We start from the raw sequence: 17,757 nt of genomic DNA on the forward strand, positions 1-17,757 counted from the left end.
TCTGAATTGAACTCCATTTGTGATATCCACTGATATCTTCCTGCAGTCTAAAACTTTCTTCCTTACTATCAATCACACAGCTAATTTTCGTATCATCTGAAAATTCCTTAATCATGTCCTCTACATTTAAGTCTAATTCATTGATATACACCATGAACAGCAAGGGACCCAATACAGAACTCTGTGGAATCCTACTGGAAACAGCCTTCCAATCACAAAAACACCCATCGACCATTACCCTTTTTTTTGCCACTGAACCAACTTTAGATCCAACTTTAGACTTTCTCTTGGATCCCGTGAGCTTTTAATGTTCTGAGCAGTCTGCCACGTGGGACCTTGTCAAAAATCTTGCTAAAGTTGATGTAGACTACATAAACCCACTACCCTCATCGAACACCCTTGTTACCTCCTCAAAAAAAATCAAGTTAGTTAGTCCCGACCTTCCCTTCATAAATCCACGCTGACTGTCCTTGATTAATCCGTGCCTCTCTAAATAACGACTTATACTGTCTCTCAAATTTGTTTCCAATAATTTGCCCACCACTGATGTTAGGCTAACTGGCCTGCAATTACTTGGCCAAATCTTCCTCCTGTTTTAAACAATGGTACGTCATTAGCAGTCCTCTGACACCACACCTGTAGCCAGAGAGGATTGGAAATGATGGTTCGAATTTCCACTATTTCTTCCCTTAGCAGCCTGGAATACATTTCATCAGGACCTGATGATTTATTCACTTTCCAGGATTCTTAACACCTTATTATTTCCTCCCCCACTATCCCATCCAATATTTCACACTCCTCTTCCTTAACTACAATGTTTATTTCATCCCTCTATTTAAAAAAAAACAGGTGCAAAGTGTTCATTAATAACCATGTTCACGGCTTTTGCCTCCAGAGACAAGTTACCTTTTTGGTCTCTACTAAGCCCTGCTCTTTCCTTAGTGTATGCTCTCTGTGTATTTATAACACATTTTTGGGTTTCCTTGATTTTACTAGTCAATATCTTTGCATGCCATCTCTTTGCTTTTATAATTTCCTTTTTAATTTCACCCCTGCACTTTTTATGCTCCTCCAGGCTTTCTGCAGTATTGAGGTCTTGGCATCTGACAAAACCTTTGTTTATTTGCCTTATCCTACTCTTTTTGCACTTTGACATCTGGCGGGGATGGTGGTCTGGATTTGTGAGTCCCACCCTTTTTCTTTGTTCTGATTCCTCTTTAGCTCCTCCTTGAATGCCTCCCATTGTTCTAACACTGATTTACCTTCAAATAGTTGTTTCCAGTCCACTTTTGCCAAATCACATCACAGCTTAGTAAAATTGGCCTTTCCCCAATTTAAAACTTTTACTCTTTGACTATCTTTATCCTTTGCCATAACTACTCTAAATCTAACTGAATTATGATCACTAACACTAAAATTCTCTCCCACTGATACCCCTTCCATCTGCCCAACTACATTCTCTAAGACCAAGTCCAGAACTGCTCCTTCCTTTGTGAGGCTTGCTACACTCTGGCTAGAATGTTCTCTTGAGAATTCTGCATCCTATGTACCTTTTACACTGAATTTGCCCAGTTAATATTCGGGTAGTTGGAATCCTCTACTATTACTGCCCCTTTGTTAATGCACTGCTCAACGATTTGCCTACATATTTGCCCTCCTATCTCTGACTGAGGATTAACATCTTGGTTTAACATCTCATCTGAAAGATGGCACCTCCAACAGTGCAACACTGCTTCAGTGCTGCACTGAAGTGTCATCGTAGATTGTATGCTCAAAACTGGAGGGGACTTGAAGCACAGCCGTCTGCTTCAGAAGCAAGAATCACACTAGACTGAAATACAAAAGAAAACAAAGAGCACTTTTTCACTGAAAGGACTGATTTTAATGCCTTCCCGACGTTGGGGGCCGTGGTGGGGGGGGGGGCCAGAATATGTCTCTGGGAGAGGCCCGTCACGAGCCTCGATGCTGGGAAGGCCCAGCCCGATATTGCCAGTGGCGGCGAGGCCTCGTGGCGGCCACCCCGCCCCTTGGCGACGGGAGGCCAATCTAAATATTTAAAGTTATTAAAATAAATGAATTAAGCACTTACCTGCTCCCACCGTCTGTCCCGCTCCGATATTGTAGCCGGTGGCCGGCACTCCTGTGCCTTCAGATCTCCATTCGGAGATCCAATGCGGGACACTAGTGTGGAGGGGGAGCAGGTAAGTATTTCAGTGCGGGTGGAGCAGGGCCAAACTAATGTGATTGGTGGAGGGGATAGTGGGAAGGGTTAAAGATAAAGGTTTATGAACTTTGGTGGGCAGAAAGGTCAGGTACACAAGGTAAGTATTGTGAGGTGGGGAGAGGGTATGGAATGAAGTGTATGTTTATTGGGGCAGTGGGAGAGGGGCTCGAAACATTTATTTATTTTTTCAAATAAAGTTTAATCTGATTTTTCTTTAATTTTTTAAATCTGGAGCTTCCTCCCCCAAAAAGCTGTGGATGCTGAGTCAATTGAAATTTTCAAGACTGAGATTGATAAAGAGTTTTGACTGGTAAAAGTATAAGAGAATTTGAAACAAAGACAGGTTTGTGGAGTTGAGGTACAGATGGAACAGTCTTGAGGGGCTGAATGGCCTAATTTTGTTCCTATGCATATAACACAGGTGGAGAAACAAAGTGAGAAAGATAAGACAATGTGAGAGACAATGCTGTGTCACTTTGCAAAATTATTACTATATAGTTTTTGTAAAATTGTGTGTGGGGTTATGCCACGTACATAAGAGATTTGTATTGTGTGTCCGTCAAGACACTACGGGTGTCAGCAGGACACAGCAAGCTGAGGAGCACGATTTTCAGATTTCCAACTGAACTAAAAGCGTAACTCTTCCGCTTGATGGATATTTACAAATTATGCAATTAATTAAATTAACTCAACAGATAACTAATAATAGAGCGTGAGGCGAAGATATACAAGTGGGTCAGAGGATAAAACAATCTTCCTCCGTCAAGTTGCTGACTGATCTCTTCAGCATTTCCATCGTTCACATTTTATGTAAGTAACTCCTGCCAAGAACAACATTCACAGTCTCCACATTCCCAGCAGCCCTCGTTGCCAGTGCGATTTCAGCGCTGCTGGTCGCTGATTGGCTAAAGCCCTCTCATCTTTTCATCTTGGATTGGCTGAACAAGTACGCAGTTGATTGGTTGAGTGAAGTGTCGCGCTTCCGCTCACTGATTGGCTGAGAGGGCTGCCCGCCGCGGTTACTAGGCGACGCGACTCGGTCCGCTGACCGCTGCAACGGGAGGCGACCCGAAGAGCGGCTGAGAGGGAAGAAGCGCGGATTAGCTGTATTGTTCGAGGTCGTGTGATCGCCGCTTTGAACCATGTTTATCTATTTGAGTAAGAAGGTGAGATGGTCGATGTGATCGGGATGGTTCTTGCAAACTAGGCCGCGGGACCTCCGCAAGGTTTAAACAACAACGGACGGTGGTCGGGCCACGCATATGAATGCAAAATACTGCGGATGCTGGAAATCTGAAATAAAAACAGAAAGTACTGGAAATACGCAGCAGGTCAGGCAGCATCTGTAGAGAGAGAAGCAGAGTTAAGGTTTCAGGTCTGTGACCCTTCATCAGAACCTGAAACGTTAACGGCGGGGGGCGGGGCAGCCTGCCCTCTGCCCTCTGCCCTCAACCCACTGTCCTGTCTCTGCAGAGCTTCTTAATCTTGGCTTTAAAAAGATGTGGTTATACGACATATTTTTGTTTTAGTTACTTTTAAACTTAATTTATGAAGTAGCTGTAGGTTTACTTTGTTTTTGTTAGGGCGGCACAGTGGTGCAGTGTTTAGCACTGCAGCCTCATAGCTCCAGTGCCCCGGGTTCAATTCTGGGTACTGCCTGTGCGGAGTTTGCAAGTTCTCCCTGTGACTGCGTGGGTTTTCGCCGGGTGCTCCGGTTTCCTCCCACTGCCAAAGACTTGCAGGTGATAGGTAAATTGGCCATTGTAAATTGCCCTTAGTGTAGGTAGGTGGTAGGGAATATGGGATTACTGTAGAGTTAGTATAAATGGGTGGTTCTTGGTCGGCACAGACTCGAAGGGCCTGTTTCAGTGCTGTATCTCTAAATAAATAAATAAAATGATAATGGTTTTAATTGAACAGTGTGGTTTTTCCACTGAAGAGTCACCTCACCTACTCCCACACTTCCTTCTCCAAACCCTTTAATACATCCCCCATATTCCACTTTTTTACACGCAACTGTCAAATTCACCGTGAAAAGAGTTTATAATCTTCACCTCTTCAACTGTGGGCGTGCTTTCCCCCAAAGTGTGAATGTGCATGATCCTGCTTTACTGGGCAAATGTTTTGCTTTAACATAACTCTACATGGCCAACCAAAGAAACTGTCAATACTAAATGCAGAGCGGAAGGGATACTGACTGAAAGGGCGATCAATGGATGAAAGGTCTGGAAACTGGTGTGGTTTGGTGGGGGAAGTGGCTCTTACAGGATCTTTTAAATCTACCCGCTTAATTGTAATTATTATCTGTAAACAGAATGTGTAATCAGGACCTTGAAATGAATAAATTCTAAAAAAGTCTGTTTACAAACATTCCTAAACCTCTGTTTACAAATATTCCTACTTTATGTATGTTCTGCCTCTTGCCAATAACAGTTAGAATTGACAACAGCTTACATTTATATTCTACATTTGGGGCAAAACAAACAAAGGAAACTGATGCTGAACTACTGTGGTAGACTTAGAAGAGGTAACTGAAAATTTACTTGAAAAGAGGTTTATCAAGGTTTTTAAAGGCGCAGAGAGAGAGAGTAGGGTGATGGAGGTGCTTACAGAAGGAGTTCAAGACAGTGAGGGCTGAGGTGTCTGGAGGCTCTGCTACTAATGGTGAGATGGGGTTGGAGCACTAAAGATTGCAAGACTGAACTGGACATGGCAACAACAACTTATTTATACAGTGCCTTTAAAATAATAAAGCGTCCCAAGGAACATTATAAAACACTGAGTGCTGTGTGAATCCAGAGTGTGAAGAAGGGAGTTTGGCAAGTGAGGGAGTTCACTAAGGAGGGGAGCTATAAATTAATTAAGAAAAATAAATGTAATTGAATTAACAATATATATATATATATATATATATATGGCAGGATAGGTGATGTGTCATGGTTGCTGTATGTGGGAGCTCCTGGATGCCACGACAATCCATGGCAACCACGTCTATAGTAAGTGTCTGCGGCTTGAGGAGCTTCGACTCAGAGTCATTGAGCTAGAGACTGAGCTGCAGACATTGTGATGCATCAGGGAGGTTACCTGACAGTTCCAGAAGGCAGTCACATCTTGAGGATAGGGTCATCTGTTTTGGTCAGGGGCAGGAGGGTGTGACTGTGAGTCAGGCAGGTAAGGGGATTGAGAAGGTGGGAGTGAAGGAGCCTCAGCTCTTGTAATTGAGCAACATGTTTGAAGTTCTTGCAGCTTGTGGACAAGAGTGAGGGCTGCAGTGTGGATGAGCAGACTGACCATGGCACCATGGTACAGGAAGCCATTCAAATGGGGGGAGCAAAAAGGAAAGTAGTGGTAGTATGGGTCAGTTTGGTGTACCTCAAAACGAGGTGTCAGTCTGGTGAAGCTACAACCCAGGACTACTTGCATGCCAAACAGCATAATCAGCAAGCAATAGAAGAGCTAAGCGATCCCATAACCAACGGATCTGATCAAAGCTCTGCATTCCTGCCACATCCAGTCGGGAATGGTGGTGGACAATTAAACAACTAACTGGAGGAGGTGACTCCACAAATACCCCCATCCTCAACGATGGGGGAGCCCAGCACATCAGTGCAAAAAATAAGGCTGAAGCACTTGCAATAATCTTCAGCCAGAAGTGCCGAGTGGATGATCCATCTTGGCCTCCTCCTGAGGTCCCCAGCATCATAGATGCCATTCGTCAGCCAATCCAATTCACTCCATGTGATATCAAGAAACGGCTGAAGGCACTGGATATTGCAAAGGCTATGGGCCCTGACAACATTCCAGCAATAGGACTGAAGACCTGTGCTCCAGAACTTGGCACGCCCCTAGCCAAGTTGTTCCAGTACAGCTGCACCTACCCGGCATGTGGAAAATTGCCCAGGTATGTCCTGTACACAAAAAACAGGACAAGTCCAACCTGGCCAATTACCACCCCATTGCTATCAAGTGGCACTTGCTTAGCAAGTGACTAAGTGACACTCAGTTTGGGTTCCGTCAGGGCCACTTGACTCCTGACCTCATTACAGCATTGGTTCAAACATGAACAAAAGAGCTGAACTCCAGAGGTGAGGTGAGAGTGACTGCCCTGACATCAAGGCAGCATTTGACCGAGTATGGCATCAAGGAGTCCTAGCAAAACTGGAGTCACTGGGAATCAGGGGGAGAACTCTCCGCTGGGTGGAGTTGTACCTAGCACAAAGGAAGTTGGTTGTGGTTGTTGAAGGTGTTATGACCAGATGAGAAAGAAGTCTAGGGGTCCCTTTCAGCCTTCACCTGGTCTTACTGTAACAGGGTTTAATTTTAAATGCACTGTGTTTTTTTAGCTCACCCTTGGTGAATCCTTGTTCATCGCTTTCCAATTATGAGGCAAAGAAACCAGCCCAAACAGGCTTTCTTAGGTTTAAAGAAGAAAAGTTGAAATTTATTAAACTTAAACTCCAATTTGGTTGACGCCTATGGATACACGATGCGCCCATGCTAGCATGCATACGTGATGCATGCAAATAGAGACAAAAAAGAGCAGAAGAAATAAAGTGGAAAAGTTTGCGGCAATATCTGAAGAGTTGTTGTTACGGTTCTTTGAGTTCACTGTAGAGTCCTTGATTGTAGGTAGATCTTGCTTTTTGTTGGGGCCCAGTCTTCTTCTTAAAGCTTGTTTGCTGTAGGAGACTTTTCTCTCTTGAAGTTCATGTGTCCTCATTGGGTCCAGAGGCTTGTGAGAAAGAAATGGGAACAGCCAGGAGAGGTCTTTTCAATCCAGGAGCAAACAGCGTTCTGCCCAAACTGTTTGCACAAATCAGAAAACTCAGGTTGCCCAGCAGGTTAGTCATGTGACTAGCTGGTTTGACCTTGTCCATTTGTATATTCGGCCATCTTTGCAGTCAATCTGGAATGCGAGCACCCCCACCTTCACCGTCTGGTGATCAAAAGTCAATTGTGGGTTGAATGTTAGGGAATAGTTGCTTTGTCCTTCCAAACCCAGTCTGTTAACATGCAAGTGTCTTTTCCAGCCATGGCTGATATGTCCAACAAGTCCTTATCTCAATCCAGTAACAATTTAAAATCATGACAAAATTAATGTGCCTCATTTTTGGCAGGTGGGGCCTAACATAACAAAGGTCAATCATCTCAGCTCCAGGACATCACTGCAGGGTAGTGTCCTAGGCTTAACCATCTTTTGCTGCTTCATCAATGACCTTCCTTCAATCGTAAGGTCAGAAGTGAGGATGTTCACTGATGATTGCACAATGTTCAGCACCATTCGTGACTCCTCAGATACTGAAGCAGTCCATGTTGAAATGCAGCAAGACCTGTACAATATCCAGGCTTGGGCTGATAAGTGGCAAGTAATATTTGCGCCACACAAGTGGCAGGCAATGACCATCTCCAACAAGAGAGAATCTAATCATCTCCCCTTGACATTCAATGGCGTTACAATCGCTAAATTCCCAACTATCAACATCCTGGGAGTTACAATTGACCAGAAACTGAACTGAAGTAGCCATATAAATACTGTGGTTACAAGAGCAGGTCAGAGGCTAGGAATTCTGTGGTGAGTAACTCACCTCCTGACTCCCCAAAGCCTGTCCACCATCTACAAGGCACAAGTCAGGAGTGTGAAGGAATGCTCTCCACTTACCTGGATGGGTGCAGCTCCAACAACACTCAAGAGGCTCGACGCCGGTCAGGACAAAGCAGCGACTGACACCCCATCCACCACCTTCAACATTCACTCCCTCCACCACTGTTGCACAGTGGCAGCAGTGTGTACCATCTACAAGATGCACTGCAGCAACACACCAAGGCTCCTTTGACAGCACCTTCCAAACCCGTGACCTCTACCACCTGGAAGGACAAGGACATGATAAACAGACTGTGACAGGAATGGACAGTCAATACAAATCTAAGAGTGAATCAGCAGCCAAGACTAGAGGTTACAAAAATAATAAAAGGACAAAACTAAAGGCTCTGTATCTGAATGCATGTAGCATTGAAACAAAACGGATGAAGCGCAAATAGAAATAAATAAGAACGATCTGATAGTCATTACAAAGACATGGCTACAGGATGACATAGATTGGCACCTGAATATTGAAGGGTACATGACATTTAGGAAGGACAGCAGGCTAGGAAAAGGTGGAGGGGTGGCTCTGTTAATTAATGGTGGTATTAATACAATAGAGAGGGATGGTTTAAGTTCAGGAATCCAGGATGTAGAAACAGTTTGGGTCGAGATGAGAAATGATAAAGGCAAGAAGTCACTTGTGGGAGTGGTGTATAAGCCCCCCCTCATTGTGACCAGGTGAAGATAGTAACAGACCCCCTAGACATTGCTCACCTGGTGAGCAATGTCTAGGGGGTCTGTTACTATCTTCACCTGGTCTTATTGTAACAGGGTTTAATTTTAAACACACTGTGTTTTGAGCTCCCCCTTTGTGAATCCTTGTTCACAACTTTCCAATTATGAGGCAAAGAAATGAGCACAAACAGGCTTTCTGTGGTTTAAAGAAGAAAGATGAAATTTTATTAAAACTTAAAACTTAAACTCTAATACGGTTCATGCCTACAGATATACAACACGCCCAAACGAGCATGTGCACGCGATACACATATGCAAATAGGGACAGAAAAGAGAAGGTGGAACAGTTTGAGGCAATATCTTGTTACGGTGCTTCGAACTCACTGTAGTCCTTTTGTAAGTGGTCTTGCTTTTCCTTGGGGCCCAGTATTTGTCTTAAACCTTGTTCACATAGGAGACTGTTCTCTCTTTGAGTTTACGTGTCTTCACAATATTCAGTTCCATGGGAAAGAGATGGATGCAGGCAGACAGGAGAGGAGATGTTCTCAGGCATTCTCTGTTCCAATTTTTTGTTGGGAGTTCAAATTTAAAAAAAAACTCCCAGGTTGCCCAGCAACTTAGTTATATGACTAGCTCCTTATATGGAACAGTCTCTCCTGTGAGGTTTATGGATCGTACCTTGGCAGTCCCTGGAATGCAAGCACCTCCACCTTCAACGTCTGGTTATCAAAAGTTCATTGTTGGTTGAATGAGACAGGGCATGGCCCTTTGTCCCTTGTTTCAACACTGTTGGTTACCATGGAAATGTCTTTCTGGTCAGGGGCTTGCAATTTTAAGTTTTAATGTTCATGTGGCGAAATCATGCGTGCCTCAACCTAGGCAGGTAGGGGGTTTGCCTGATACCCCCTAACAGTGACCCCATGGTAGGATGGGGTATAAAGGAAGAAATAATGGGTGCCTGTCAGAAAGGTATGGTGATAATCATGGGGGATTTTATCTTCATATAGACTGGAAAAATCAGAGGGCAAAGGTAGCCTAGGTGAAGAGTTCAGGGAATGTTTTTGGGATAATTTCTTAGAACAGCACATTCTGGAGCCAACCAGAGAGGAGGCTATACTAGACCTGCTACTGTGCAATGAGATAGGATTAATTAATGACCTCATAGTGAAGGCACCCCTAAGTAGCAGCGATCATAATATGATTAAATTTTACATTCAGTTTGAGGGAGAGGCGAGTGGTCTAAGACTAGTATTTTAAACTTAAGGGCAATTATGAGGGCAGGAAAGCAGAGCTAGCTAAAGTGAACTGGCAAAGTAAGTTAAGGGTTAGGTCAATAGAGATGTAGTGGCAGACATTTAAGGGGATATTTCAGAATACACAGAATAGATACATTCTAACAAAAAAGAAAAATTCCAAGGGGAGGACCCACCATCCTTAACTAAAAAAGTTAAAGATAGTATCAAACTTAAAAAAAAAAGTATATAATTGCACAAAGATGGGTGGCAAGACAGAAGATTGAACAGAATATAAAAAAGAGTGACTAAAAGATTAATAAGGAGGGAAAAATTCAAGTATGAGAGAAAGCTAGCAAGAAATATAAAAACAGATAGTAAGATTAAAAAAGAAGAGTTGACAAGGTGAGCGTTGGTCCTGTAGAAAGTAAGTCTGGGGAAATTAATGAAATATAAGGAGATGGCAGATGAATTGAACAGGTATTTTGCATCGGTCTTTATCATAGAGGGTACAAGTAACATCCCAGAAATAGCTGTAAATCAGGAAATGGAAGGCAGGGAGGAACTCAAGAAAATTACAATCACCAGGGAAGTGGTACTGAGCATAATTGTTGGAACTGTGGGCTGACAAGTCCCCGGGTTCTGATGGACTTCATCCTCCGGTCTTAAAAAAAAAGTGGCTAGTGAGAAAGTTGATGCGTTGGTTGTAATTTTCCAAAATTCCCTAGATTCAGAGAAAGTTCTATTAGATTGAAAAATAGCCAATGTAACTCCTTTATTCAAAAAGGGAGGGAGACAGAAAGCAGGAATATACAGGCCAGTTAGCTTAACATCTGTCATAGGGAAAATGTTGGAAGCTGTTATTGAAGACATTATAGCAGGGCATTTAGAAAAATTCAAGGCAGAGTCAACATGGTTTTGTGAAAGGGAAATCATGTTTAACCAATTTATTTGAGTTCTTAGAAGAAGTAACATGTGCTGTGGATAAAGGGAAACTGGTGGATGTACTGTACTGAGATTTCCAGAAGGTATTTGATAAGGTGCCACATCAAAGGTTATTGCGGAAAATAAAAGCTCATGGTGTAGAGGGTAACATATTGTCATAGATAGAAGATTGGCTAGCTAACAGGAAACAGAGAGTAAGCATAAATGGTCATTTTCTGGTTGGCAAGATGTAACAAGTGTGCCACAGGGATTGGTGCTGGGGTCTCAGCATTTTCCAATTTATATAAATGATTTGGATGAAGGGACCGAAGGTATGGTTGCTAAATTTGCTGATGACACAAAGATAGGTAGGAAAGTAAGTTGTGAAGAGGCCATAAGGAGGCTACAAATGGATATAGATAGGCTATGTGAGTGAGCAAAGATCTGGCAAATGGAGTATAATGTGGGAAAATGTGAAATTGTCCATTTTGACAGGAAGAATAAATGGTGAGAGATTGCAGTGCTCTGAGATGCAGAGGGATCTGGGTGTCCTAGTGCATGAATCACAAAAGGTTAGAATGCAGGTACAGCAAGTAAGTAGGAAAGCTAATAGAATGTTATCATTTATTGAGAGGGAATTGAATACAAAAGTAGGGAAGTTATGCTGCAGTTATATAGGGCATTGGTGAGACCACGTATGGAGTACTGTGTACAGTATTGATCTACTTATTTAAGGAAGGATGTAAATGCAGTTCAGAGGTTTACTAGACTGATATCTGGAATGGGCAGGTTCTCTTATGAGGAAAAGTTGGACAGGCTAGTGTTAGGACCAGGTGAGAAAGGTGTCTAGGGGTCTGTTACTATCTTCACCGGGTCTTATTGTAACAGGGTTTAATTTTTAAACACACTGTGTTTTGAGCTCCCCTTTTGTGAATCCTTGTTTACAGCTTTCCAATTATAAGGCAAATAAATGAGCACAAACAGGCTTTCTTTGGTTTAAAGAAGAAAGATGAAATTTATTGAACCTTAAACTTAAACTTTAATACGGTTAACGCCGACGGATATACGACGCGCCCACCCTAGCATGCATATGCGATACACACATGCAAATAGGGACAGAAAAGAGCGGAAGAAAAGATCCGTAGAACAGTTTGAGGCAATATCTTGTTACTGTTTCTCAAGCTTGCTTTAGTCCTTGATTGAAAATATGGTCTTGCGTTCCGTTGGGGACCAGTATTCTTCGTAAACCTTGGTCACGTCAGAGATTTTTCTCTCTGAGTTTACGTGTCTTCACAAGATTCAGTTCCGTGGGAAAGAAATGGAGGCAGGCAAACAGGAGAGGGAATGTTCTCAGTCCATGAGCACATGGCTTTCTCCTTTCAAAATCTGTTATTCCAGTTTAAAACTCCCTTAGTTGGCCAACAGGTGGTCACGTGACTGACTAGTTTGACCAGGTCTCTTCTGTGTATTGGGGCAGGGACTGGTTCCCTTTGTTTCCACATTGTCTGGCACTATGCAAAAATGTCTTTCCAGTCAGGAAGTTGCAATTTTTAAGTTTAATGTTCATGTGGCGAAGTAATGTCTGCCTCAGTCTTGGCAGGTGCGGGGTGTGCCAGACACTAGGCTTGTATCCGCTGGAGTTTAGAAGAGTAAGAGGCGACTTGATTGATGCATATAAGATCCTGAGGGCTCTCGACAGGGTGAATGTGGAAAGGATGTTTCCTGTTGTGGGAGAATCTAGAACTTGGGGTCACTGTTTAAAAATGTGGTGTCGCCAATTTAAGACAGATGAGGTGAAATTTTTTCTCTCAGAGGGTCTTGAGTCTTTGGAACTGTCTTCCTCAAAAGGCGGTGGAAGCAGAGTCTTTGAATATTTTTAAGGCAGAGATAGATAGATTCTTGATGAGCAGGGGGGTGAAAGGTTATTGACATAGGTGGGAATGTGGCGTTGTGATTACAATCAGATCAGCCATGACCTTGTTGAATGGTGGAGCAGGCTTGAGGGGCCGAGTGGCCTACTCCTGCTCCTAATTCGTCTGTTCGTAAAATATGACACCGAGCCACATAAGGAGATATTAGGTCAGATGACCAAAAGCTTGATTAAAAGAAAGTAGGGTTTAAGGAGTCTCTTAAAGTCGGAAAACGAGGTAGAGAGGCAGAGAAGTGTAGGGAGGGTATTCCAGAACTTGGGGCCTAGGCAACTGAAGGCGTGGCCACCAATGGCGGAACGATTAAAATCGGGGATGCTCAAGAGGTCAAAATCAGATGAGTGCAGATATCTTGGAAGTTTGTGGGGCAGGAAGAGATTACAGAGATGGGGAGGAGTGTGGCCATGGTGGGATTTGAAAACAAGGATGAGAATTTTAAAATCAAGACATTGTTTGATCAGGAGCCAGTGTAGGTCAGCGGGCAGTGGGGTGATAGGTGAATGGGATTTGGTATGAGTTTAGACATGGGCAGCAGAGCTTTGGATGACCTTAGGTTTACAGAGGGTAGAATGTTTGAGCCTAGCCATGAGTGCGTTGGAATAGTCAAATCTAGAGACAACAAAGTTATGAATCAGGGTTTCAGCAGCAGATGACCTGAGACGGAGGGTGGGGGGAAAGTCGAGGGATGTATGGAGGTGGAAATAGAGGGTCTAAGTGATGGCATGAATATGAGATCGGAAGTTCATCTCGGGGTCAGATGTGATACCCAGGTTGTGAACAGACTTGCTTAATCTTAGAATGTTGCCAGGGAGAGGGATGGAGTCAGTAGCTGGAGAACAGAGTTTGGATGGAATTTTATGCTCTCCCCCGCTTCGGGTTCGGAGGCGGGGAGAGCATAAAATCAGGTGGGATGGTAGTTGGGGGGTGGGGTAGGGGGTTCCCATCACCATCCCATCTCCACTGAAATTTAGTCCAGTGCAGGAAGATCTGTGAGCAGCCTGCCCGCCCTGCCGTCAATTGAGGCCCTTAACTGGGCAATTAACCCCCAATTAAGGGCCTCTTCCTGCCGTAGCAGCAATTACGCGTGCGGCAGGTGGCCCTGTTGCCGTATGGGAAGCACGGTCGGAAGAACCATGCGGGCTGCTTCCTGTCTCACTGGTGGGGGGCGCGGAGGAGGGATGCCCTTGTTAAAGGGCACTTAGTGCCTGAACGAGGGACCTGGCAGCAGGAAGGGGTGGGGTGGCCTGCTGAGGGCCACCCCCTGTTCTTCCCTGCGATCCCCACCCCGTGAGACCCCAGGACGGTCACCTCCAACAGCAGCTACCGTTTCTGCAGTGGCGCTGCAGCAGCTGGCTTCTGATTGGCCAGCAGCTCTGCCGGGTGGGAGGTCAGGCGATGGAGTCCTAGATCCTATGGAAGGCCCACCGCTATCCACTTAAGTGCCTGATTCGCACTAAATTCGGTGGGCCTTCCAGAAAAGAGGCGACGTGGGGATCTCGACTTTGGTTTCTCGCAACATCAAGATCCCTGCTGCCAGGATAAAATTCTCTTCAGTGGCTTCAGTCGTCCCAATATTTGATTAAAGGAAATTTCTGCTCATCTAGTACTGGAAATTCGGATAAGCAGTCTGATAATTTAGCGACAGTGGAGGAATCAAGAGAGGTGGTGGTGAGGTAGAGTTGGCTGCTGTCACTGTACATGTGAAAACTAACCCTATGCTTTTGGATGATGTCGCCGAGGGGCAGCATGTAGACGAGAAATAGGAGGGGGCCATGGATAGATCTTTGGGGGACACCAGAGGTAACGGTGCGGGAACAGGAAAAGAAACTACTGCAAGTGATATTCTGGCTATGCTTAGATAGATAAGAATGGAACCAGGTGAGAGCAGTCCCACGCAGCTGGACTTTAGTGGAGACGCACTGGAGGAGGATGGTGTGGTCAACCATGTCAAAGGCTGCAGATGGGTCGAGAAGGATGGAGAGGGAAAGTTTACTTTTGTCACAGTCACATAGGATGCCATTTGTGACTTTGATAAGAGATGTTTTGGTCCTGTTGCAGGGCCTGAAACCTGATTGGAGAGAATCAAACATGGAGCTCTGGGAAAGATGGCAATGGATTTGGAAGGCGACAACACGTTCAAAGATTTTGGAGAGGAAAGGGAGGTTGGAGATGGAACTGTAGTTTGCAAGGATGGTGGGGTCACAGGTTGGTTTTTTGAGGAGAGAGGTGATGGTGGCACATTTAAAGGAGGGAGGGGCTACACCTGAAGAGAGAAAACTGTTAACAATATCGCCAAACGTGAGGATCAGGAGGGGAACTTGCGTGGGCAGCAGTTCAGTGGGAATTGGATCGAGGGAACAGGAGGTGGGTCTCATGCACAAGATGAGTTCAGAGAGGGTATAAGGGGAGAAAGGAGAGGAACTAGAGAAGGATGCAAGTTCAGGGATAGGGCAGGGGGGAGCATTAGAGGAACTTTGATCTGGTGGGATAGTGGAAACGTGGAATGTGGCAGAGGCAGTTGATTCGATGGTCACGATCTTAGTGGCAAAGAAGTCTCTGAACTCCTCACTAGAAAAATTGCAGAAGGTGGTTGAGGCAATTTGAACATGAGGAAGAGGGTTTTAATTCAGTATGTTGAGGGAGCAAGTAGCCAATGTGGGTCAGTAAGTCTACAGGTGATGAGTGAATGGGACTTCGTGCAAGATAGGATATGGATGACTACGCTTTGGTTAAGCTAAAGGCCATGGGCATTGGAGGATCCTTGAAAACAGGCCTAGAACTGACAAAAGTTTGTATAAGGATTTTGGCAGTAGTCCGGTTACAGTAGAAGCAAATGGTATTGGTGATGAAAATGCTGCAGGGAATTTAGGAATTAAGGATGGATATTGCATTACAGTTCACAGAGGATGTTATTTGAGGCTTTAGCAAGGGCAGTCTTATTGCTGTGAACAGGGTGACAACCAGACTGAGGATTTTTCAACAGGGAATTTTGGAGTGATGGGCATGAATTTGGGTTGCAACTACATTTTTAAATACCTTCTGGAGAAGGAAGGCTGTTAGAGATTGGGTGGGAATTGTAGAGAATGGACAGGTCAAGTGTGTGTTTTTGAGGAAAGGGGTGATGACCAGCAGAACATTACCGAACTCAGCTGTGCTGTTGGCGAGGCAACCTTTCCCATCAGCAACTCGCGTTTGAAATTCAGGCTTTGGCTGTGCAGACTTTCCCCACCATTGCTGGAATTTTACTGTATAAAAATGGGAGTCCTCCTTGGCGGCCGAGACATAAAATGGCGGGCGATGACGTTGGGTCGGGTCCCTGACTTCATGACGCCTAAACGCCACTTTACGCTGGTCGGACAGTGGGCGAGATCGTGGCACCGCTCGCCGTCTGCTTTGAGTTAATTAAAGGCCAATTGAGGTTGTTAATAAAGTATTTGACAGTCATTTTACGTCGGCTGCTAGATTTTACGGCAGTAAAACGAGTTGAAGGATGTGTCGGGAATTCGACAGCTTTAAGGGAGCGGCAGGCAGTGTCTCTGTGAAGGAGCTGGAGGTACTTTCTTTTGGTTCTTTGTTTCTTGATATTTCTTTGCATGACTTTTAAGTTTGGGGTAGTTTCTGCTGGTTTAGCAGGGACCATCTGAGTGTCACTCATTCCTGGTCGGGCCCCAGCAGCATTGATTTCTTGGGTGAAGGGGAGGGGTTTGTGTGTGCCTGTCCTTACAGCATGCTGGTAATACCTGAACTAATTGCATCTCTTGAACACTGCATCAATGGGAATTATCCACTCTGGAGGCAGCTCATCTAATGAGCAGGACTACGCCTCAAGGAGGGATAGGAGGACAACTGGCAGGGGAAACTGCAACTTCCTGGTCCAGTGCAGCCTCGTAATGGGGGAGGAGGAGAAGGTGACAGAGTGGCTTGGGTGCAAACACCTGTCGGGAGACGAGCCTACCCAGCAGGCAGGCGTTTGAGCTTTCTACAAATGTCAGAGCGCCAGTGCCGAAGAAGACTGTGCCTGTCACAGCAGACTGGCAGATATCTGTGTGAGATGCTGGCAGCAGAGGTCGCTTCCAACTACGTGGGTGGCCATCCAATGCTGGTCGCACTGAAGCTAACAGTCGCACAAAATTTCTTTGCATCAGGCTCATTCCAGGCTTCATCAGCAGACATGTGCAGAGCCTCCCAAGCATCAGTGCATCACTGCATTAAGGTTGTGACTGATGTCATATTCAGGTGTGCCAACCAGTTCATCAAGTTCAAGATGGATGCTGTCAGTCAGGCAGGCTTCAGCACCATTGCTGGGTTCCCCAAGGTCCAGTGCTTAAATGCTGCACTCATGTGACCATTAGAGCACCGACAGGTCAGTGAGGGGCCTTCATTAATCGTAAGGGGTTCCACTCAATGAATGTTCAAATTGTCTGTGATCACCGTAAGGGTATATTGCAAGTGTGTGCTCGTTATCCTGGAAGCAGTCACGAAGCGTTCATTTTCTGGAACTCCCAGGTGCCAGCACAATTCAGCCCTCCTGAATGCCTGCAAGGATGGGTACTTGGCGACAGGGGTTACCTGCTGAAGACATGGCTGATGACACCTGTGAGGAACCCAAGGAATGATGCAGAGGAGTGTTACAATGAGAGCCATGCGACCACCAGAATGACCATAGAACAGGCGATAAGTCTTCTCAAAATGAGATTTAGGTGTCTCGATCGCTCAGGTGGAGCCCTCAAGTACTCGCCAGCAAGAGTTTCTAGAATTATTGTCATTTGCTGTGCCCTACATAACCTGACGATGGAGAGGGGAGAGGTCCTGGAGGATGATCAAGTTCAGCATGAGGCAACCTCAGACGAAGATGGTGAGATGGATGATAAAGACGGGCCGCAGTCACCTGCGGGGAGAGGGAGCTGGAGGTCTGGGGGAATTAAGTGCAAGGAAGACCTGGGAGGCTCTAATACTCAGGCATTTCTCCTGAACAGAGAGTCATCAACCAGAAACTCACATGGCATCTGAGATAAGGCATTAACAGGAGCTGGAAGCGCAGAGGCACTCACCTTCAGGGGGAAATCTCAGCTGATATGGGCCACCTTTCCATCAAACACCACACAGCCCAAATGTGTCACCTCTCAAATA

The 17,757-nt window shown here is 45.0% G+C and overlaps 1 protein-coding gene across 4 annotated transcripts in view; it reads left to right on the top strand.

Moving 5' to 3' along the window:
- Positions 1-3,229: 3,229 nt before the first annotated feature.
- Positions 3,230-17,757, top strand: part of wdr35 (WD repeat domain 35) — a 214,990-nt gene continuing 200,462 nt past the window's right edge. For all 4 annotated transcript variants that reach the window (XM_068023557.1, XM_068023567.1, XM_068023572.1 and 1 more), the window contains exon 1: positions 3,230-3,390. In XM_068023557.1, coding sequence (XP_067879658.1) covers positions 3,367-3,390 — 24 coding nt within the window. In that variant the 5' untranslated portion in view covers positions 3,230-3,366. The remainder of the gene's footprint in view (positions 3,391-17,757) is intronic.

Source organism: Heterodontus francisci, chromosome 3 (genome assembly GCF_036365525.1).
Source record: "Heterodontus francisci isolate sHetFra1 chromosome 3, sHetFra1.hap1, whole genome shotgun sequence".
Taxonomy (NCBI): Eukaryota; Metazoa; Chordata; class Chondrichthyes; order Heterodontiformes; family Heterodontidae; genus Heterodontus; species Heterodontus francisci.